General features: G+C 47.8%; 2 protein-coding genes across 3 annotated transcripts in view; both read left to right on the top strand.

Moving 5' to 3' along the window:
* The first annotated feature begins 758 nt into the window (after window positions 1–758).
* Window positions 759–18,748, top strand: pgap1 (post-GPI attachment to proteins inositol deacylase 1). Of its 2 annotated transcripts, none has more exons than XM_008404336.3 (26): window positions 759–1,077; window positions 3,237–3,390; window positions 3,508–3,683; window positions 3,970–4,138; window positions 4,210–4,370; window positions 4,445–4,497; window positions 4,576–4,642; window positions 4,722–4,827; window positions 5,514–5,572; window positions 5,650–5,733; window positions 6,600–6,649; window positions 6,735–6,786; window positions 6,861–6,938; window positions 7,027–7,102; window positions 12,292–12,365; window positions 12,437–12,488; window positions 12,591–12,657; window positions 12,730–12,835; window positions 12,968–13,006; window positions 13,087–13,271; window positions 13,376–13,585; window positions 13,657–13,792; window positions 14,598–14,648; window positions 14,721–14,905; window positions 14,979–15,083; window positions 15,680–18,748. In XM_008404336.3, the coding sequence occupies exons 1-26, from the start codon at window positions 946–948 to the stop codon at window positions 15,816–15,818; spliced, it is 2,766 nt and encodes a 921-aa protein (XP_008402558.2). In that variant the 5' UTR covers window positions 759–945; the 3' UTR covers window positions 15,819–18,748. The 2 variants fall into 2 exon arrangements, with proteins under 2 accessions (XP_008402558.2, XP_008402557.2); XM_008404335.3 differs by having other exon boundaries at window positions 3,967–4,138.
* Window positions 18,749–20,441: 1,693 nt separating this feature from the next.
* hecw2a (HECT, C2 and WW domain containing E3 ubiquitin protein ligase 2a) overlaps window positions 20,442–22,129 on the top strand; it is a 34,259-nt gene continuing 32,571 nt past the window's right edge. The window contains exon 1 of the mRNA XM_008404333.3: window positions 20,442–20,697. The gene's annotated coding sequence lies outside the window, so the exon portion shown is untranslated. The remainder of the gene's footprint in view (window positions 20,698–22,129) is intronic.

The raw sequence follows: 22,129 nt of genomic DNA, 5'->3' as shown, positions 1-22,129 counted from the left end.
GTTGGTCCTGTGATGGACCCGCCTCTCAATGACTGATTGGTTGATTAGATTCTGATTTAATCTGCTGGATCAACATGATGAACGTTCAGTTTGAACCGTGAACAGCTTTAACCAACATGTACATCTTTTAATTCATAGTAAAGTAAAACTGGGACGATAAGACAAAATGTAAGTTGGTCCAAGGGAACAATTAGTGACAGTTTGTTTCATGATAAACTGATTCCGTGTTGATCTCAGGTGAACCGGGTGAACCGGGGCACCGGGCGGTTCAACTGGTTTTATTCCAGTTCTTCCCTCGGTTAGAGCAGGAAGAGTTTATCGGATAAAACCATCTTCCTCCCATTAAAGTTATTTAATACCTTAAATAATGTTTTCAATCGGAAACTATTGAATCAAACTGACCGTTTCACGTGCAGAAATCGTCACTCAGTAGCTGATCTGCTATTGGTCAATTGTCACACGTCCCGTTTCTCTGATTGGTCAAACACCCTGAGTGTGCGCATCCTTCGTAGTCAGCCGGCGGACAACTCGGGTACAGATAACAATGAGGCGGTGTGGGAGGAGTTATCAAAACAGCTGCTCAGAGAAAAGCTTTTTCTTCTTAACAGAATTACCTTGTTTACGTTATTTAATGCCGAACACTTCCTGGTTCCCACAAATCAAGTTATACCGATTTAATTACGTCACTTGTTTTTTAAAGGGACAGTTTCATCTCCAAACAGCCCCGCTTTAGGTCACGTGGTCATCAGCTGGTCCCAAACCACGCCCACCGTTTGGCCCGATTCCTCGCCGGCTGACTGTAAAGGAGTGCACCCTATGAGGCTGAGTTGTGAACTGGTTCGACTGGACTGGCGGTGACACCCTCACCGAGCAGACCCACAGATGAGCACCGGAACTCGGAGATGAGGCCGCTGTAGGTTCGGAGAGTCCGGTTCGACGGAAACCATGAGGGCCGCCGCGGTGGCGTTTTACGGGGCGGCTCTGGGGCTGCTGCTGGTCGGCCTGCGGGAGCTGTTGACCGGCTTCGAGGAGAACCGATGCAGCATGACCTACATGTTTGAGTACCCGGAGTACCGGGTGAGTCCTGCCCGGTTCCTCCGGGGTTCTGCTGGGGTCCAGGGAGCTGCTGACGCTTCCTGACAGCTGTGCCACGTGACCAGCTGAGGCACCACGCTGTCAGGTGAAACCCTGACCTCACCTGTGGGGGATCAGATTAGACATCCTTAAAACTCCTGAGCAGGTCGGAGCAGAACGGAACCAGATCAGAACCAGAACATGGCTGCATGGAGCTGCTGTGAAACACAACCAGCTGTGGCGCTGCTGCCAAGCAGCGATGCACCGATTACAGGTTTCTGGCCGATCACCGATCTTAAAATAGTCTGACCGGTTGATTACTTTGGTCCGAAACGTTGATAAAGTAGATGGTAACAGCAGGGTGGCTGTTTTTAAACATGTCCTGGTGGGCGGGTCTGTCATGGGAAATGAGCTTTTAGAGTTTCACATAAAATAACGTGAATCAGGCGTGTTTCCATGTATTGGTGGTTTCAAGCGAATCAATGATTTCATCAGCTATACATTGGGATGATTCATTGGTCTCACCTGGTGATAACCTCAGGTAACCAGGGTCAACAGTAAGGCTGCAGAAGGGCATTCATAAAAATGTCAACATTACAGCTACCAAGAGACATGGGAGGCTTAGATCTCCCAGACGTAAAAAAATATCAAGTTCTCTTATTCTATACGCTTGAGAATGGATATCTGATAACCCATCCGCAGTCTGGCTAGATGTAGAAGCCTCGTTATGCGACTGCCCTCTTAAAAGCTTGCTTTTTCTTAAAAATATGAAAACAATAAATACATTTTGTAACAACCCAATTACTGTGAATACAGTCAAGGCCTGGAGGACGGGAGGACATCCTCACTCACAGCCTTTTTTCGAAACCCCGATTTCCTTCCGGGTATGTCGGATGCGGGTTTTGGGGAATGGGTGGTTAAGGGCATCTCCTCTTTAGGTTGTCTTTTTAAGGAAGGGATCCTCATGTCAAGTTGTGGAAACCTTCGGAGTGGGGAAAAATAATCTCTTCCGTTTCTTCCAGCTGAGAGACTTTATCAAAAAGAAACAACTTTACTCAGGGACTCTGAGGTTTCGGGTGTTGAAAGACTGCGTACCAGTACTCGTGTTGAGTCGCTCAGTGTCTGCTACAAAACATTGAAAGGTCATAGGAATCACTTATCACTGGCCCAGGCCTGGGGAGATGAGCTGGGCATCGAGGTCACTGATGAAATGTGGAACAGTATATGGAACTCTGCCAGAAAAATGTCTATTTGTAATCACTCTCAAATGATTACATAGAGCTCACCTGGCCCCAAATCGGGTCTCTAAGTTTAAACCAGGGTCATCCCCCCTGTGCCCTAAATGCGAGATATACGAAGGCAAACCTCACACACTGTCTTTGGTCATGCCCTAAACTCCAGTTATATTGGGAATCAATTCTGGCTGAGATAAGGAAAATTATCAAAACTAATATCGATCTTGATCCAGTATCTCTTCTCCTTGGTCTCCCAAATAAACATATTCAAAATCAAAACATGAGTAAATTGTATAATGTCCTTACTTTCTGTGCTAGAAAGAATATTCTGTTACAGTGGATCTCCAATAAATCTCCTACTATTTTTGGGTGGAAGAAACTTGTTTTGGAATATATACCTCTGGACCTCCTAACATGTCTCATCCACTCTAAGACACTTCTGTCCGGATATGGAAGCCCTTCCTGGACTATGCTGAAGGACACGTATCCACCATCTTGTCTCGAGCTTTTATAAATGCCTAGGTGTGATCGTTACATTGTGGGAGACGTGTGTGCCCCCCCCCCCCCCCCCGTCTTTTCTTTTCTTTTATGTCTCTTATGGACTGGTCTGTTGAGCTCTTGTGTTTTTTTCTCTCTCTTCTTTTTCCTTGTGTTTGTGCTATGTTGTTGTTTCTATTAAACAAAAATTAATAAACATATCAGTAAGGCTGCTAAAGGTGACGTGGTGGGTTAGGTTAATGTAGCTGATGTTACGTTTACATTCAGGAAGATGAGGAAACAGCTGATCAGTTAAGTGACCTGAACATTCAGTGTGTTTCCTTCACTTCAACCTTTTCCAGAAGAGCCAGGAACGACTTCATGCCAGCGTAGGAACCGTTCTGAATGTTGCCGTTTCTAATTTTTCGTTCTCTGTGTTTTTGTTGGCAGCGCGTGTCTCTGCCCAGACGCGTGGCCAGACTTTACCCGGCATACGGCCTCTACCTCTACGGCGAGGGCCTGTACGCTCAGGAGACCCGGGCGCTCAAACTCACCGGCGCACCCGTCCTCTTCCTGCCCGGAAACGCCGGCAGCTACAAGCAAGGTGAGGGAAACGGGAGCCATCGATTCCCACACAAGTTTAAAGGTTTTTCATGGAACGACGCGAAGAGAGTGGATGGCTTCCTGCTCTCTGATTGGCTCCCCCCGTCATGTGACGCAGCTCGCTCTCTGGGCTCGGTGGCCCTGAGGAAGGCGGAGAACATGGAGGGCGGCGTCCATCTCAACGTCTTCACCGTGGACTTCAACGAGGAGCTGGTGGCGCTTTACGGCGGCAGTTTGCTCCGGCAGACCCACTTCCTGCACGAGAGCATCAAGGCCATCCTGCGCCTGTACAAGGTCAGAACCGGCTGGTACCGACCCGCCCGGTCCGACCTCTGACCTCAGGAAGTATCCATGCTGCGGAGCGTTGCACTTTTAACTGCTAATGGAAGCGAGGCCAGAAGAAAAATCAAATAAAACAAATTGACAAATTAATAAAATCTAAATACAAAATGCTAAGAATAAATAAAAAATTCAAACTTATTTAAAATAAAAAGTAAATAAATGGTGAAAATAAAGTTCTGCTCAGCTGTCTGTCACACGAAGTCGTATGAAATGACGTGAAGGTCCGGTTCCCCAGCAGCTGAAGACTCCGCCCCAGAGCGTGGCGCTGGTGGGCCACTCCATGGGGGGCGTGGTGGCCCGGGCGCTGTTCACGCTTCCCCGCTTCAACCCTCACCTGGTCAGCCTCATCATCACTCAGGCCTCGCCCCACATGGCCCCGGTTCTGGCCCTGGACCCGTACCTGCTGGGTGAGCCGAGCCGGTCGCCGTGGCGCCGGTTGCCGGTCGCCGTGGTAACTCTGTTTTAACCCTCTCCCTAGATTTCTACACGGCGGTGCGGCAGAAGTGGGTGAATCAGGCGGCCCAGCTCAGGAACATCACTGTGCTGTCGGTGGGAGGCGGTTACCGTGACTACCAGGTCCGGTCGGGGCTGACGTCCCTGCCCTGTCCCCCAGGAGACCCCAACAAGCTGTCTCTGGTGGTACGGCTGGTTTGTAGTGTTCAGTTTGTCCCGTCGTGGCGCCTTCCTCTGCTGAGCCTTGTGATCTGTGTCAGGTGACGGCAGTTCCCCGGACCTGGGTCTCCACCGACCATCTCTCCATCGTCTGGTAAGTCACCTGGGTCTCACCTGGACCTCACCTGGATCTCACGTCAGGCGTCTCAGACACTGTGTGCCTCTGCTGCAGGTGCAAAGAGCTGGTCCTCGCCACGGTCAGGGCGTTCTTTGACCTCATCGATGCCCAAACCAGACAGGTCTGAACACCTCAGCTGCTTGTTGTCATGGAGATCTCTGTCGTCAAGGTGTCCTCACAGCTGATCCGATGTCCAACAGTTTACAGATGATCCAGAGAGGAGGCGGAGCATCCTGAACCATCACTTCATCAGACACCCCGTCAGGACGCCGAGAGACGTCCAGGACACGTCCGTCCCCATCCTGGGTGAGAGAACGGATCTTTAATCTGAGGGCAGCGCCCTCTGGTGGCAGTGGGCGCCCTCTGGTGGCAGGGGGCTCTCTCTGGTGGCAGTGGGCGCCCTCTGGTGGCAGTGGGCGCCCTCTGGTGGCAGTGGGCTCCCTCTGGTGGCAGTGGGCTCCCTCTGGTGGCAGGGGGCTCTCTCTGGTGGCAGTGGGCGCCCTCTGGTGGCAGTGGGCGCCCTCTGGTGGCAGTGGGCGCCCTCTGGTGGCAGTGGGCTCTCTCTGGTGGCAGTGGGCTCCCTCTGGTGGCAGTGGGCGCCCTCTGGTGGCAGTGGGCGCCCTCTGGTGGCAGTGGGCTCTCTGGTGGCAGTGGGCTCTCTCTGGTGGCAGTGGTTCTTAACCTGGGTTCGATCGAACCTCAGGGGTTCGGCGGAGCCTCTGCCGTGGAGGTAAAGACACATTAACTTGTGTAAAGTCGTGATGACGCCCCGCTTTGCCATCACTTGCTGCAGAGGATCACGTTACATTGCTCAGCCAATCAGAAGAAGGGTTTGGTGAATGCGCATATGAAACTGGGGGGTTCGGTACCTCTAAAAAGGTTAAGAACCACTGCACTAGTGGCAGCGGGTCCTTAACGGCGAGTCGATTGGCATATTGTGGTTCTGGTTCTGACCGTGTTACTGATCTGAGTTCTGCTCCCTTGTTGTGCAGATGTTCCTGAAGCCTGGAGTGAAGTGAACTCTCTACGTCTGTCCTACAGAACCCCGAAGGTACCAACAGAACCTCCTCCGGGCAGATAGAAGGTCCACCAGGAGGTTCTGGAGTGACGCTCTGCTCTGTCTGACAGGAAGGACAACTGAAGTACTTCCTGTTTGCTCTGCCCAGTCGGCGGAACGCCTACAGTCATTTCTACTGCCGCAGCAACAACCTGGTGGGTTCTGCTCACAACTCCAGAACTTCCTCCTGAGGTTCTGCCGACCCGCAGCGTCCAGATAGGTGGGCTCTTCCTGTTATCAGCAGAGGGAGTGGTCCCGGTCCTGGTTCTGCTTTCTCATCACTTCCAGACGCGATTCGACTGACGGTCTGTCGCTCCACAGTTTACTGGCTGCTGCTCCGGATCCTTCAGAACCAGTCCCAGCTTCTCACCGGGTCTCTGATCTGGTTCTGATGTGACCACAGGCTCATATTTTTGGAGTTAAACTGGGGGAAAAAAGTTTGTTAAAAATACAAATTAAAATATGAACTTCCTGTCGTGTTTGGGGGCGGAGTCTCAGAAGGTGGGCGGGGCCTCTGGACAGGGTGGCCCCGCCTTTCTTCCTACTTTATGATCCCAGTTGATCTCCAGGTTCTGAACAGAATCGTTGATTTTTCTGCTGCTCTGGATTTTTCATATCTGATTTAAATCAATTTTATTTTTTTTAAAGAAATAGCAAATGACAGTTTTTGAAAACATATTAATCTTTAATTTCAGTTTCCCTGTTTGGGAGTTGCTGAAGTCAGAGCTCAGTCCTGCTTTAAAACAAGATGGCGGCCTGATTAGTGGGTTTCTGGCTCCGCCCCCAGAGCGTTTCCTCTGTGCTCCCGTCTCCATGATCCTGATGGAAACTCCTCCCAGCTGCAGTTTTAATACTAAATGCTGCTGCAACTTTTCTGCTGATCATAAAACTTTTATTTTTACTTTGGTTGAAATCCTGTGAAAAACTTTTTCTCTTTGCTCAGTGATGTGAAAACAAGGTGGATTTTATTGTTTCTGTTCCTTCACATCATTGGTAAAATGTGTGGTTTGTTGTCCAACAGGAGTCGAGCAGCTGGGTTTTCGGCTGTCTCCATGGCAACGCCTCCTCCTGGTAAACGCCGCCATCTTGAATTATTGAGACGTTTGAGTCGCTCTGGCGTGTGGGATGAGCAGCCTGTCTCTGTCTCTGTCCTCAGCGGCCGCGCCGTGGACCTGTCCATGGGAACCGAGCTGCTGCCAGCCTATAAGGTGACCCGAGCAGAACCGGCCCGGTTTGGCCCGGTTCTGCTCGGGTGGTAATGAGAACCCGTCTCCCCCCTCAGGTTCTGGTTCTGAGTCTCGCCGACTTGTCCTCCTTCACTCATCTGGTCGTTTCTGCCTCCAACCTCAACAGCAAACAGGTCAGGTCGTCCTTCCCCCGAACCGGGTCACTGGCGGTTCTGACCAGGCCTGAGGCTTTTTGACAACAGTGTTTGTTTCTTCCTTCAGTTCACGGTGGAGTGCGAGTGGCAGAGAGAAGAGTCTCTGACCCGGCCCGTCTCTGTGCCTCATGTCCTGTCCTTCGGTGAGAATGAAACTCAATCAAAAGCAACAGTTGCTCAAAAACACGTTTTAACAAAGTCTTGTTGGAGCAGCACCAGCAATATAATGAGCTTACGAGGATAAAAGTCAGTTTATGGGAGCTCAAGCCTGAACACCGTAAAGATGGCCGCTCAGTAGAGAGACACCCTAGAAATGACCGATTCACCCTGTTCAGCTGAGTAATATTGTTCTGCCAACGCTAATTAGAGGAGGTAAGACGATAACAACAAGATAATTGGAACAGGAACAGCTGGCGTCCCGTAGCCTAAGCTAATGGGACGGAATGGCTAATATTACCATTCTATTAGAAGAACTGGGAGGAAACCAGTTCTTCTAACTGGTGTCGGCGGAGGAGCGAACCCAAAACACGGAGGAAGTGGTAGCAGAGCTGCTAAAGCTACAAGAAGATAAGCTGGTGGACCTGGAGAGCCGATGCAGGAGGGAGAATGTCGGTATCTATGGTGTCCCAGAGGGGCTGAACAGGCCTGGGATGATGTGGTCGCGCTGGAGGAATCTTGGGTCTGGAGGGTCGCGGGCCAGACATGCACATTGAGCTCTGGGTCCGCAGGGAGCGCCGCCGCGGTCGATTGTTGTGAAATTTCTGAGTTTCAAATATAAAGAGCTGTTAGGCTTGGCAGCGTAAGGGATTTGTCTGGAAGGGAAAACAAATAAATCTGGATCATGATTATCCACCAGCCATCCTCAGAAAGCGCAGAGAGTACACGGAGGTTCGGAGGGTCCTGAAAGAGAACCGCGTTCCGCTTCAGACTCTTCCCGGCGAGGCTGAGAGTGAAACGTGAAGAGGGGACCAGGACCTACGACACCATAGAGGAGACGACCGAGGATCTGGCTAAAACGGGCTGCAACAGATCCCCAGCTTCCCTGAAGCAGCAGATTGAGCGGCTGTCCTGGAGCAGGACGGAGGGGAGGAAACAGAAAGGCTCCTCTGGTTCTGCTCCTCTGGTTCTGCAAGAGGAGAAACTACCAAGAGGCTCCAGGCCTTCAGAAGAACATCTCCACCTGAGAACTGAAGGGTCGACCTTATCCCCTCCTGGGATCTTCCTCTTAGAGATAAGTATATGTAGGGCTGATTTAAGGATGATGGGATTTTATAAAGGTTTGTTTGGGCTCCACTCATATTTGGGCTGCTGCCACCTGTAAGGGCCCTCCTTTACGTTATGGGAGGTTTTCCCTTCTGTTCTGCTTCCAAGAGGCTCAACAGGGTCTAATCACCCCTGGATGCTGAACATGTTCTGTTTGTTCCTGTTCACATGTTTATACTTTGTTTAAACCAGTTCTAGTGAGTGGTGGGGAGTTTCAGGGTCATCAGTGACACGGGGAGGACACAGTTAAAGGTGGTTTCTCTCAATATAAATGGTTTAAGTAATCTGATTAAGAGGTGGAGAGTTTTATCTAAACTCCAGAAGGATAAAGTTCAAATGCTGCAGGAATCCCATCTAGATGACTCTGAACATGACAAATTGAACAAGATGGGGTTTAAATCTGTCTGTTTTTCTTCCCACGGCTCCGGGAAACGAAGAGGGGTTGCTATCTTAATATCGAGCTTCTTGTGCTACGTACATAAAGACAGGGAGGGACGTTATACTTTAATTACAGGAACAATAGATGGCATCCTGATAAGTCTCGTTAATGTTTATGCCCCACCCGGTAGCGACTGTCGTTTTACCAGTTCTGTGACTTTAATGACTTTAATATTAGATTAAACCCAAATCTGGACTCGTCAGACGGGAAAACAAACTCAAAATATATCAGTAAAAGAATGAAAAATATGATGGACGAAGTGGGATCAGTGGATGTATGGAGGGATAAGAACCCAACCAGCCGTGAATGTGTAATCAAGAATAGACCATTTCTTCATGTTTAAAAAAGATGTGCACAGATTGAGAAGTTGGGAGATTGGATCCAGTCCAACCTCAGACCACAGCCCAATCTATATCTCCCTCCAACTGGCTGGAAAAAGCAGATCCACCCTCTGGAGGCTGAATACGAACCTATTAAATGGTTCAATCTTTAAGGAGAATATGAAAACTGAAATCAAACAATATCTGGAAGAGAATGATGATAATGATGATGTGGGTCCGGCAATACTCTGGGATGCTCTAAAGGCCGTAGTCAGGGGAAGAATAATGGCCTTTTCCTCCAACGAAAAGAAAATTGGACAACAAAAACAAACTCAATTAGAAGTTGAGCTGAAAAACTTGAGAGAGAATAAAAAACCTTCAAGAGGTTCAAGAGCTAAAATTGAGCTGGTGAAGAAAGAACTGAATGACTTAAACAATACAAAAGAAACTTTTCTTTACTAAACAGAAATATTATGAAGCAGGGGGGAAATCTCTGAAGCATTTAAACTACAGAAACAACAAGCTGGTGGATCTATCTACAAAATACAGAACATGCATACAAACAGGGTTGAAACAAACCTAGAAAAGATCCAGAAATGCTTTAGAGGTTTTTTCCAAACTCAATATTCCTAACCCAAACTGAATAATGAACAGCAAATAGACACGTTCCTTTCCCAACTTTCTCTGCCAAACATTACAGACGAGCAAAACGAACCGTTAATATCAGAGATAACTGAAGCAGAACTAATATCAGTGATTAGAAAAGAGGGAAATCTCCAGGAACAGATGGGTTTACCTCCGAGTGGTGCAGAGAAATGCAGGATCAGTTGGTCCCTGTTTTACTCCGTTTTAAACAAAATACTGGAAAAGAAAGTAATCCCTCCTTCATGGAGAGACGCAGTTAATCCCTAAGGAGGAAAAGGATAAGAAGGAATGCAGAAACTATCGCTAAATATTGATTATAAATTATTTACTGCCATAATGGCACAGAGATTGGAAAACATCCTGCCAGTGATGATCCATAAAGACCAAACAGGCTTCATCAGGCAGAGAGACTCAGGATAACATCAGGAAAACCCTGCAGCATATTTTAAATCATGTGGCCCAACAAAAAATAGAGACTCTTGTACCGAGTCCGGATGCAGAGAAGGGTTTTGATTCAGTCAGATGGTCTTTACAAAGCTATGTCCAGGTTTGGGTTCCACCAGACCATCATAGATGCATCTTTATACAATAAACCATCATCTAGGATGAGCGGTGACCTATCTGATCGCTTCACTCTGGAAAGGGTACGAGGCAGGGATGCTGTGTTTCTCCACTCCTCTTCATCGAGCCGTTAAGTCAGTGGATCAGACAGGACGGACATAGAGAGCAAAAGCTGTCATTTTTGGCAGATGATTTGTTGCTAACCATAACAAACTCTACCTGTACTTATGGAGGCGATCGAGGAATATGGTTCGCTTTGGGCTACAGGATAAACATTACCAAGACTCGGGTCGATAAACTGTAACCCACAGAACAATATTAAGAGCCTCTTCAACTGGAGTTGGGAAGCAGAATCCATTAAATGCTTAGGGGTCACATTGCCAAAGGATTTCTCGAGGATGTTTGATGTCAACTATGGCCCCTAATCTCAAACCTGAACCAGACATCCAGAGATGGAGCCTGATCTCAAATTTATACTCCAGAGCGGAGTCGGTCAGAATGAACATTCTCCCACGTTTCCTATATTTATTTCTATGTTCACCTATCCAGATATCAGAAAATGTTTCATAGAGTGGGAAAGATTAATATCTCAGCGTATTTGGCAGGGGAAAAAACCAAGGGTGAGGTATAGAAGGCTGCAGTTAAAGAAAGAGAGAGGCGGACTGGGTCTTCCCAATCTATGGGTCTATTACCTTGGAGCTCAGTTAAGACCGTGTTCTGTCTGCTCTCCATCCTACGACGCCAGGTGGAAAGATATAGAAGCTCAACAGTGGGAGGAGTGTCTTTAATATTGGTATGAATGGACAAGGATTTACAAGAATATACCACATGGGTCAATGTTACACACTATGTTGGATTCTTGGAGAAACATGGTTGAAATCAGTGTATTGGGGAACCAGATGAAAATACTCGGATGATGAGCCTTTGACTGCATTTAAACCGAACAAGATTGATGGGAGATTTAGAGGATGGATCCAAAAAGGATCGACCTCCTTCTGTACATTTACCCATAAGGGGGTGTTTCAGAGTTTTGAGGAACTTCAGAGATCTGACGGGTCGGAGAAGGACGACTTCTCCAGATTCTTACAGGTTGGGTCCTATTTCAATCAAAATATACGTGACAATTGGGGATCAACGAAACCAGGACTTGTTGAAGTCAGGTTCATGCAAGAAACGTGTTTCTATACCTTACAATGGTATTCTATCCTCTAAACAAGGCGACACAAACTACATCAGAAACAAGTGGGTAAAAGAAGGAGATGTATCTCAACCGAAGTCTGGGAACAGATCGACAGATGGGCCTGGATGACCTCGAGCCCCAATACATGGAGACACTTCTGCTGGAAAAACGCTGTTCGATATTTAGTGACTCCAGTTCAGAACAAACACCAGGCCAGCGGAGACACGTGTTAGACTCTGTGGGACAAACGGGGCAAATCGCCATCACGTCCTCTGGGGTTGTCCGCTGATTGAAGACTTTTGGGAGCAGCTGTGTTCCCACCTAAACGGCATCTTTCCTGAACAAATCCCATGTAAATGTGAATCCCTACACTTGGGAAACATCTCATTTGATAGCTGGACTCTGGAAGATAAAATAACTGCTGTTGATGCTTCTGGCAGCAGGTAAAGAGACCAGAAAGTGGTTAAAGCCTGAAGCACATGCAGTGAAGGACTGGTTCAAGACATTTACGCTCTGGAGAGGTTATCCTTTTCTGTTCGAGGTCGAAGGGAATCATTCTTCAAGATCTGGTCTAAATGTTAAATCAGTAATCCATGTGGACTAACTCTTGTTTTGTTACTATACAAAAACCCTGGATTGGTTTATGTTATTCCTTCTCTTACTTCTGCTGTGGTGGAAGCTGAATTGTACAATGTGATTGTAACTTTTCTTTCCAAATAAATAATTTAAATATGAAAAAAAGTCAGTTTTATTCCTTAAGTGCCTGGTGTCGCTAATTAGCATCATATGTAAATTTACACTAATGGTGGGGCAATCTTGAATATAACCTGATTGACAGCAAAACAAGATGTTTTTTTTTTTAACTATAAAAAGAGTTAATAGCTGTTATTAATTCTGGTGGTTCTGGTGGTTCTGGTTCTGCAGGTTTTCAGGCCAGTGATGTCACAGTGAACTCCTCTGGACTTCTTCACAACATCCAGCTGCTGCACTTCCACCAGGTAGCCGTTTCCACAGCGGCATTGTTTTCTCCTACGCTGCCTCCAGGCCTCAAACGCATCTTTGTCTCCAGGTCTACCAGGCCTTCCGGATCAGCGTGGTGAGTCACTGCAGAGGGACCAGAGGTAGGCACTTCCTGTTTGAGTGGATCAACTTCCTGTGCCGTGGAGCGATGATCCCAGTGTGTGTGTGTGTGTGTGTGTGTGTGTGTGTGTGTGTGTGTACAGACAGGCTGCCCGGTGTGTACCGCATGCGGGTCCCCTGGTTCCGGGAGGATTCCTTCACCACAGCCAGGTGACTCTTCCTCATTCCGGCTGCTTTCAGTTTCCTGCTGTTGGTTCTGACCCGGTTTGATCCGTCTGCCAGCGCGCCGTCTGCCACAGAGATGTCAGGGATGCTTCACACCAGTCGCCCTGACAACAGCTCCAGTGTGCTGCTGCAGCTCCACACCGCCCCCAACTGCCAGTACAAGGTACAGCACCGAGCTTTGCTTTCAGCCTGCTGACTCTGGATTGCTAGTCCCAAATTAGCATCTTGTTGTATAAGCTGTCAGAGGAGTCCCACATCAGAGTGTGATCGATCCGGAATGTTTCCTCCCCTCCAGGTGTCGGTCAGAACCTCCTTCCCCAAGGTGCTGGGACAGGTAAGTCCAGCTTTTGCTCTTCCAGACAGAAGTTACTGGTTTCTCGTTGCTAGGCAACAGGAGTTGTGCTGCGGTTCCAGGTCCTGCGGTTCTGCGGGCCGCTGGTTCCGGTCTACACGGCTGTAGCGCTGCTCCTGGCCTGCGGGGGGCAGCTGTCCTCCATCCTGGCATCGGGCCGAGCAGCAGACATGAGCGAGGCGGTGGGCGGGGCGCTGCAGCTGCACAAGGTCAACCTTCCTGTTTACCTGCTGCACATCCTCCTCAGGTGAGCCTGAGCCCCGCCCTCTAGGCCCCGCCCTCTAGGCCCCGCCCTCTAGGCCCCGCCCCCTGGGTCATTCTGGGTCACGTCTCGGTTCTGTTGTTCTCCAGCTGCTGTCGGGACCTCCTCCCCCCGGAGGACGCCCTGCCCCCCACCCCGCCTGACGAGGCGCTTCCTGAGTGGGCGGAGTCAGGGGAGGAGTGGCGCCACCTGCTGGCGCCGCTGCTGTACGTGCTGGGGGCCACCGTGGCGTTCTGGGCCAGCGCTCTGCTGCGCCTGCTGGTCCGGCTCGCCTCGCTGCTGCTGGCGCCGCTGCACAGGTAACCGCCGGGTCGGGTCAGGACCCGGTTCCCTCTGAACTCTCCGCTGACGACGGGCCGTTCCTCCGCAGGCCGTCCGTCTCCAGAGGCGCCGGGACGCTGCGGCTCCGGACCCGCCTCCTCCTGGCCGTCTGCCTGGCGGCGGCCGGATCCACTTCCTGTGGCGCTCTGGCCATCGCCGCCGCCAGCCTGCTGCACCTGAACCGGGTGAAGCGCACACACACACACACTGCCTCACACACACACACTCAGCCTCACACACACACACTGCCTCATACACACACACTCAGCCTCATACACACACACTGCCTCACACACACACACACACTCAGCCTCACACACACACACTCAGCCTCACACACACACACACACTCAGCCTCACACACACTGCCTCACACACACACACTCAGCCTCACACACACACACACACTCAGCCTCACACACACACACACACTCAGTCTCACACACACTGCCTCACACACACACACTCAGCCTCACACACACTGCCTCACACACACACATTCAGCCTCACACACACTCAGCCTCACACACACACACACACACACTCAGCCTCACACACACTGCCTCACACACACACATTCAGCCTCACACACACACACACACTCAGCCTCACACACACTGCCTCACACACACACATTCAGCCTCACACACACTCAGCCTCACACACACACACACACACACACACACACACACACTCAGCCTCACTGGTTCCAGGCCGTCGTTAACCGGATCAGAACCTGTTAAACTCGGTACTTCCTGGTCCGTCTCTAGAACCTCCAGCAGCGGTTCTGACCCAAATTATTATGTATTTATTTTTTCCAGTCTATTTTTTTAATGTTTTAATTATATATTCATAACAAATTTCTGGTTATTTTTAGTTTTATGTAATCTTTTCTTGTTTAGATTGTATAGTTTTGTGTTTTCTCTCCTTCCTGCTGGTTGTTCCGTCAGTCCGAGGGGTGTACTTACTTTCAGTCCGTGTTGCCTTCAGGTCCTCCGGCTGCAGATGACGGAGCGATCTCTGAGCCACATGTTGAACCTGGTAAGATCCAACAGAACCTGTCGTCCTGGTTCTGTTTGGCCTGAAACCAGAACCCGCTCTCCGTCCCTCCAGGCGCCACGGAAACAGAAACCGGCCGCCAACGGGGCGCCGGAGGCCGGCGAGCACGGCCTGCTGTCAGAGGGCGCCCTGCAGGAAGTGAGGGACGACCTGCAGCTGCACCTCAGCCTGGCGGCGCTGCTGCTGCTGCCCGCCATGCTCAGCGCGCCGTCGCTGCTCCACTGGAGCCGCAGCCTGAGGTAGCGCCGCGCTGCGCCGAGGGAGCGGAGCGCCCGCCTGGCCCGGGACTCATGGCCTTCTGGTTCTGAACAGGTTCTGCACCCGGCTGGACCCGGATCCCTGCTGGCTTCACTCCGTGCCTCTGGTCTGCGTCTCCCTGCTGCTCATCAACTGCAACACGCTGCAGCTCAGCAACAGGTGAGACGGTCGACAGGATCTGGATCCAGACGGCCTTCAGAAATCTGCTGCTGAATTATTTTCACACAGCAGTAAATGTGATAATTTACCCAAAATTCACAAAGTAGGTATGTAATTATCTGTAACTAAAAACAGGTGCAGCAGAAAAACGCTGCTAACTGGCTCCAATGAACGTTATTCCTCCAGACCACCAGGGGGAGCCGAGCAGCAGAGCGAGGGGACCAGAGTCAGTAGAGGCGGGAAATCCAGAGGGAAAGTTTGAGGAAGGAAGAAAAGATGCATCATACTTTATGTCTTTTATATTTAAACTGCAGCATATTTACGTAGCTCCTATTAGCGAGTCCAGACTCCACCTAGTGGCCTGGAGGACCAACACTTTGTGGAGCGACTTCGCAGGATTTTATTTCCTGTGGTTGCAGCGTTTAGTGTTGCATTTGCTTTTTATGGTTTAAGTTTATCTTGGGCCACAACATTCACGTGTTTATTTTATCTACATTTTATTCAAAGATTAGATAAGATAAATATTCTGTAGATTATTTTGTCTTCAGCAGATCTGACACTTCCTGGTTTTAAACTTCCTCCTTCCTGTCTTGCAGCCGACTGCTGCCTCTCGTCTCCTGCCTCCCGCTCCCATTGGCTGTCACCATGGCAACCTTCTCTTCACTCCACCTGTACAGAATTGTCTACTTCCTGTCGGCGGTGCTGGTCCCCCTGGGCGTCTGCTGCGTCCTCTGATGGCCCGGGAACCGACCCGCCGGCCGTCCTGCCTTATCGCTCTGCCTTCAGGGAGTCAGCAGGGGGCGCCGTTCTGACGAGGAGGGGGTTCTGATGGACCGCCTGCCGCCGGAGCCGGTCATGTTTACATTCATAGTCCTAGAAGCAGAGCAGCAGGGTGGCGTTAGAGAGGTTCGGTTCGTTCCTGGGTTCATGTCAGGGTTCTGGGTCAGAGGTCAGGGTTCTGGTTGTGGGTCAAGCTCTGAGGCGGCGGTTAGGAACCCAAAAGTTCAAATAAATTCTTCAGAACCTGAAACGTTTTCTCCTCTTCCGGGTCGGTGGCCTCGCAGACGGCGCCGCCCCTTATTGGGCTTTAACGAACCTCCAAAGGGTCAAAGGTCACGTCAGCCGGGTTCCAGCTGATGGTGCAGAGGTGGAACCCGCAGCATGACGCTGCCACCACCATGTCATCTCCTGACCCAATCAGCTCAGACCAGAGGGCAGGGTCAAAGGTCAGGACCTCACTCTGCTGCCAGAACAACCACCACTTCCTTCAGCCTGATGGTGACCCTTCAGAATAAAAGCCTTTTTCATCCCATCTTCATGGTTCTGGTTCTGGTTCTGGATCCTGGTTGTTATATTTTCCTCTCGGTGTTTCTGGTTGCCATGGAGACCATCAGAACCGACCCAAAAGGTCCGACTCTGCTGCCTTATTGCGTCTAATGGTAAACCATCAGCATCGCTGATTTATTGACTGATTATTTATTGGTGATTGAAATGAAGTCCAGAACCAGAACCGGTCCATCAGAACCTCTCTATCCGGGTCTCTGCTGGCTCGGTTCTGTGTGATGTGGACCTGCTTCTGCTGACACCAAGCAGGGAGAGAAATGATTTGTTTTTATTGATTCGTTCACGCCTTTATTGTGAAGAGCTTCCTGTGTTTTAAGCTGAAAACAGGAAGTTGATGCTTTGTGGGTTTTCTGAACTTTTTGTTGCCAAAAGTGATTTTATTTCTTTATATTCAAGCTGATAAAACGGAGAATCAATCATAAAATTCATATTTAACATTTTCAACATTAAGATGCAGAAATTAGAAATGTTTAAATGTTGACGGTTGAGATAAAAACATTTTTAAAACATTCATAAATAAGTAAAGCACCCATTTTGAAAAGTTTGAAGCTTTTAAATTTATGAATTTAAAATCTAATAGATTTTTAATATTTCAACACAGAAATTTTTAAAATATTGACTTTTTAAAAATGTAAAATAACATTTTAAAAATGTAATTCCTTTTAAATTTTAATTATTTAAAATGTGACATTTAAAAATGTAGAAATTTTGAAATAATAAAAAATTGTTGTTATAAATACAGAAATGTGAAAACCTGAATGTAAGATGTTAAAAACGACGCGAGCCGTTTGGCGGCGGCCATGTTTGCTCCGCTCGGCGCCGCTGTGCCTTCCTGCTTCACTCCTGCCTGTCGGTGGAAACTTTACTGGTTCCAGTGTTTAAATGTGGCTCCCAGTGGGAAGCCTCTGTGTCTGCCATTGTACTAAGTGGATGATTTGACTAGGCCCAGCGAGCGCTGCCGTGCCCTGTGGGTCAGTGAATGTGTGGAAACTCGTGACTTCGGCTTTTCTCGTGCAGTTTTCGTGCCTCGTCGTCGACGTGCGCCGACCTCGTAGAAGAGATGAGTAAAATCAGAATTGTGTTTTGGAGACTTGTGACTTGTACCCGTGTTCACTGTGACTTCGTCCTTCCAGCCGTTCGGACCAACGGCGGCAAATCGGAAAAGAAGTGGAAGATTTTTATTCTCTGGTTTGATGTTTTTGGATATTTTGAGCTTAAAGCTACAGAGAGGTTTTTATAGTGTTTTAAATGTGTTTTCTAATCATAAAGCAGCCTTTTGACTGTAATAACCTGAGGTTAAAGGGACAGTTTGTAATATTCTGTGTGGTTTCCAGAGAAAGATGAGTGAATGTTTCTGAACCTGGAGGTTTGGCAGCATCATGCCTGATGTAACTAAAAAGCTGAGCTCGGCTCTTCGGACCGAGGAAAAACGTTCCACCGTGTTTCACAGTTTGGTTCTTTCTGTCCGGCCTGAGATGCTGGTTCACACCAGTCGTTTCCATGGCAACGGGTTTGAACCTGAGCTCAGCTGAAGAGCCTGCGTGCGCATGTTTCTGTTACCATGGCAACTGCTTCGGATCCGATGCCACGATCTGCCCCCTCTAAACAGATTGTTTTCCTTTTCTTCCCTTCACTGGTGGAAACATTTCCACCAACCTGATGATGGCGGAGCGAATATTTCTCTTGGCACCTTTTGAAAAATGTTTAGTGTACTTGGTGTCCCCTGAATGACATTTTCCAGTAAACTAAAGTAATAATTTAGTTGGCTGCTTGGTAAACTTTCAGCTTCTTAAAGCATCAACAGGGTTGACTTTAGCGCGTTAGCTTTACTTCAGCGCTATTAGCTAATGTTGGCGCAGCGCTTTAGCATCAGTGGAAGTAACGTTAGTGCTAACCTGGCTCGGCATGGCTAGCCATTTAGCTCGCGGCGCCCGCTACTACCTGTAAAACCCCGTTTGCTCCGTGAGACGTCGCTCTTCTGAGACAGCGTCACCTGCTGGAGGTTTTCCCAGTTTTCCCAGCGCTCTGGTTGGATCCGACGCCTCGGCTTTGGGTGTGAATGTGCAGAAACATGGAGGCCATTCCGCAGGCGGCCACCCACCATGGTTGCCATGGTAACTGGTTCGCTGTCGTGGGCGCTCCGGCCTGATGCTGAAGCAGAAATGTGAGATGTTCCGGTTGGGCCTCTGAATGCTGAAGAGTCTTTAGTTCTCAGGTTTGGGTGAAAACTGCTTGGTGTTTTTATATTCGTCATATTTTTATCTGATTTATCTGTAAATGGGACTTTTGGAGCAAATGTTTGATTAAAACTGAGAAAATAACTCCTGTTTCTGTTTTTTCTTTATTAAAAATTGTTCGAGTTTAGATGTAATACAGAGCCAGTTCACAACAAACACATCAGAGAATTACAATCATTTCATAGTATTTAAATCACATTAATCTGAACCAGAATAAAATATGAAATATTTAAATGTTGGAATTTAAAAAAAGAAACATGCAGTATCTGCCTACAGCCTGTTGGGGGCGGTATTTCCCTGCAGTACGTAAGCTGCCTGCTTTCTGCAGCTGTTTCCTACTGGCAGCTTATTTTAATTTAGTTTAACCAAAGATTTTGTAAATATTTGAAATGCTAACGTCACTCCAGCTTAAACTGAACATTCTGCAGTAACATTCGGTGTATATATGTATACACAACATCAGGAAGAAGGAGAAACTGGAGAAATACCAGGGCCTCAGAGAGGAAAGGCCTGTAAGGTGAAGACCACAGTGGTGCCTGTGGTCATCGGGGCCCTCGGGGCAGACAGTCACCCCCAGACTGGAGCAATGGCTCAAACAGGAACAACATCTCAGTCCAGAAATGTGCAGTTCTAGACACAAATATCCTGGAAATGTTTTGTTCTCTGAGGAGAGAAGGAAGTTAGAATATAGACTTTTAAAGAATAAGTTGGTTAAAAATACAAGATGTCTTGGGGAATTCTTCCTCTTCTGAATATTTACGTTATTTAATAAACTATCTTAAGAAAACTAAACTGATAGGATATAAGATTTTTCTTTTGGGGAGGAGATTATAGAAGCTGCATTCTGATCCACACTCCAGACCAGTAGGTGGCGGTAATGCACACCTTTAAGTTGCTGCCAACCGCCATTAAACATTAATAATAAAATAATAATAATAATAATAATAATAATAATAATAATAATAAGTCCTGAGCTGGTGGCTCAGCTGGTTAATAAGGACGATCAATCAATTACCATTAATTCTGCTCAATATATAATTTTCCAGTTAGTATCCAGGAATGCTAGGTCAATGCTAAACCTTTATTCACCTTAATGTTGTTTAAAACACTAATTTTACTCCGTCTGCTCCACCTGGTATCCCTGTTCCAGCCGAATCATCTGTGGGAAAAATCAGTTTTTCACTGGAGTTCAGGAAAAGCAGAGAGAGAATAAATACGCAGGTTGTTCCAAGAAATGATCGTTTCTCGTCCAGTTAGAACATTTTACTGGAGCCGTTTTATCCCAGATATTCACTGGAAAACTGTTTGGATGATCCCCATAAATACAAGGTGAAGGAAATGTCATTTAAAATTCTCCATACAATTTATAGGTATAGATATTGGAGTAGCTATTTAGCATCTGCTAAATATGTTTTGCATTAGCGGAACTAATGTTTATTGTGTTTGGATATTAGCCTAGCTAACGTTTTAGCTAGCAGTGCTTAGCGCTGAGGAGACATGGCGGTTCAGGAGAACTTACTGTCAGCATGAATGAGTGAATGAGAGGATGAGAGGATGAACTTAGTTTCTACATTCTGGATGAAGTTTTTAGAAAACCGTTAGACCAGCTCTGACTCTGATCTGCAGGATTTATGATGATCAGTCCGGCGGCTTTCAGACATATTTTCATTTTAATATGATGACAGATTGAATCAGAGGGTCCGTGTTGCTCTGCAGGTCGGGTGAATCCCGCCTCGTCGGGGTTTGTCCCCATCGCCATGCGGCGTTCAGCGGGAACGAGCCGGACGCGTGACGCCATCCTCCGGTGAGCCGCATGCTCTGCAGCCGGACTGCAGCTGCGCAGAGAGAGAGAGAGCGCCGCAGAAACAGCAGCCTCCGGTGCAGACACACACACACACACACACACACACACTGAGAGAGGAAGGTGAGGCTGAGCTTTCCCTGCGCACCTCTGGATCGGACCCGCAGAACCCGCAGGACCCGCAGGACCCGCAGGAGGGGATCCTTCCTCCACCCGCAGCTCTGCGTCAAAGGTAAGCTGCGTGCGGTGATCGCCCCGCAGCGCGCGGACAGAGGTAATGATGATGATGATGATGATGATGCGTGTGAGTGAAACAGCCGCAGCGGTTCTCCGCACCGATGCGGGACGCCGTCCAGCTTCACGCGTGAAGCTCCGCATGCTGCATGAGAGGCGATGACGTAGGGAATTCCCACAGAACCCGCACGTCCCGCACAGGCGGAGCGGGACGGCGCTGTTATGTAAGGCGGATTCTGCTGACACGGTTCGGTTCGGTTCGGTTCGGCCTCCAGCTGGGGGCGCGGGGGGCCGGAGCTGGTCTGTGATTGGTTATCAATCAGCTTCATATCGATCTGCAGTCAGATCAGTTTGCGGTGAAAGACACTGATGATGATGATGATGATGATGATGATGATGATGATGATGATGATGAGGCCTTCATCCTGTTTTCTTTGAAAATCTTTGATCAAAGTTGCAGAAAACTAAAGATGCAGACGCAGCATTTCAGACCTTCATCCTCATCCTCATCCTCAGCTCGTTTCTCATCTCAGATTCATAAAAATCTGTTTTATTTCCCCCAGATAAACGTGGCTGGATGGTTTAAAACCGCAGAATAAGATTTAAATATTTACCATAACAAGCAAACAAATTAAAATCTGTTCAGCAAAAATCAGCAGAAATTTAAAATGTTTAAGGTGTGAAAATGTGTTTAAAATAGATATTCATCAAATATCTACAATAAATATCATTATTATTACAGAACTAACTTTTTTTAAATAGTTTATTTAAAACCTGAATGAAAGTTTAGTTGCACCAGTTCATAAAACAGATTAATATCATAAAACTTATGATGAGGTCATAAAATTATAACAATATAAATAAATAGAACTAAATGTCAAACTTTTACTTTGTAATCGCTTCAGTTTAAAAGTTTTAAACTTTAATCTGGTGAAAAATACATTTTTCTTCTGTGTGCTTTAATATTTGAGGAATATTTTGTCAAATAATCTATAAAATATGTTGTTGGTTGTGTAAAACACTGAGGGCAACATGTCGACATAAACACGTCGTTATAAAAACTGCAGCATTTACAAAATGAGCATAAATAATGAAAATTCATGTCAATAAAATCTGCAGATTTATGTTTCTGAAACATTTTCAGCTTTTTCTTCATCCAGAGACTCAAAACGGCCCAGAAATTTAACCGACAGCCTGTCAGAATCTGAGCTCTGCAGAAGGGAAACGAATGAATGAATGAATGAATGAATGAATGAATGAATGAATGAATGAAGGATGTGCAGCCCGGTACGGAGAGACAACAGAGCAATAATCAGTCTGGAATGCTCATTAAATCATCAAAATAAAGATAAAAACATCCTCTAATTCAGTGGTCCCCAACCCCCGGTCCGTGGACCGGTACCGGTCCGTGGACCAATTGGTACCGGGCC

This window comes from Poecilia reticulata, chromosome 2 (assembly GCF_904066995.2).
Source record: "Poecilia reticulata chromosome 2, P_reticulata-male-v2, whole genome shotgun sequence".
In the NCBI taxonomy this organism is placed as follows: domain Eukaryota; kingdom Metazoa; phylum Chordata; class Actinopteri; order Cyprinodontiformes; family Poeciliidae; genus Poecilia; species Poecilia reticulata.
The sequence above is the reverse complement of the archived record's forward strand: the minus strand, read 5'-3'. Positions and strand labels throughout refer to the sequence as shown.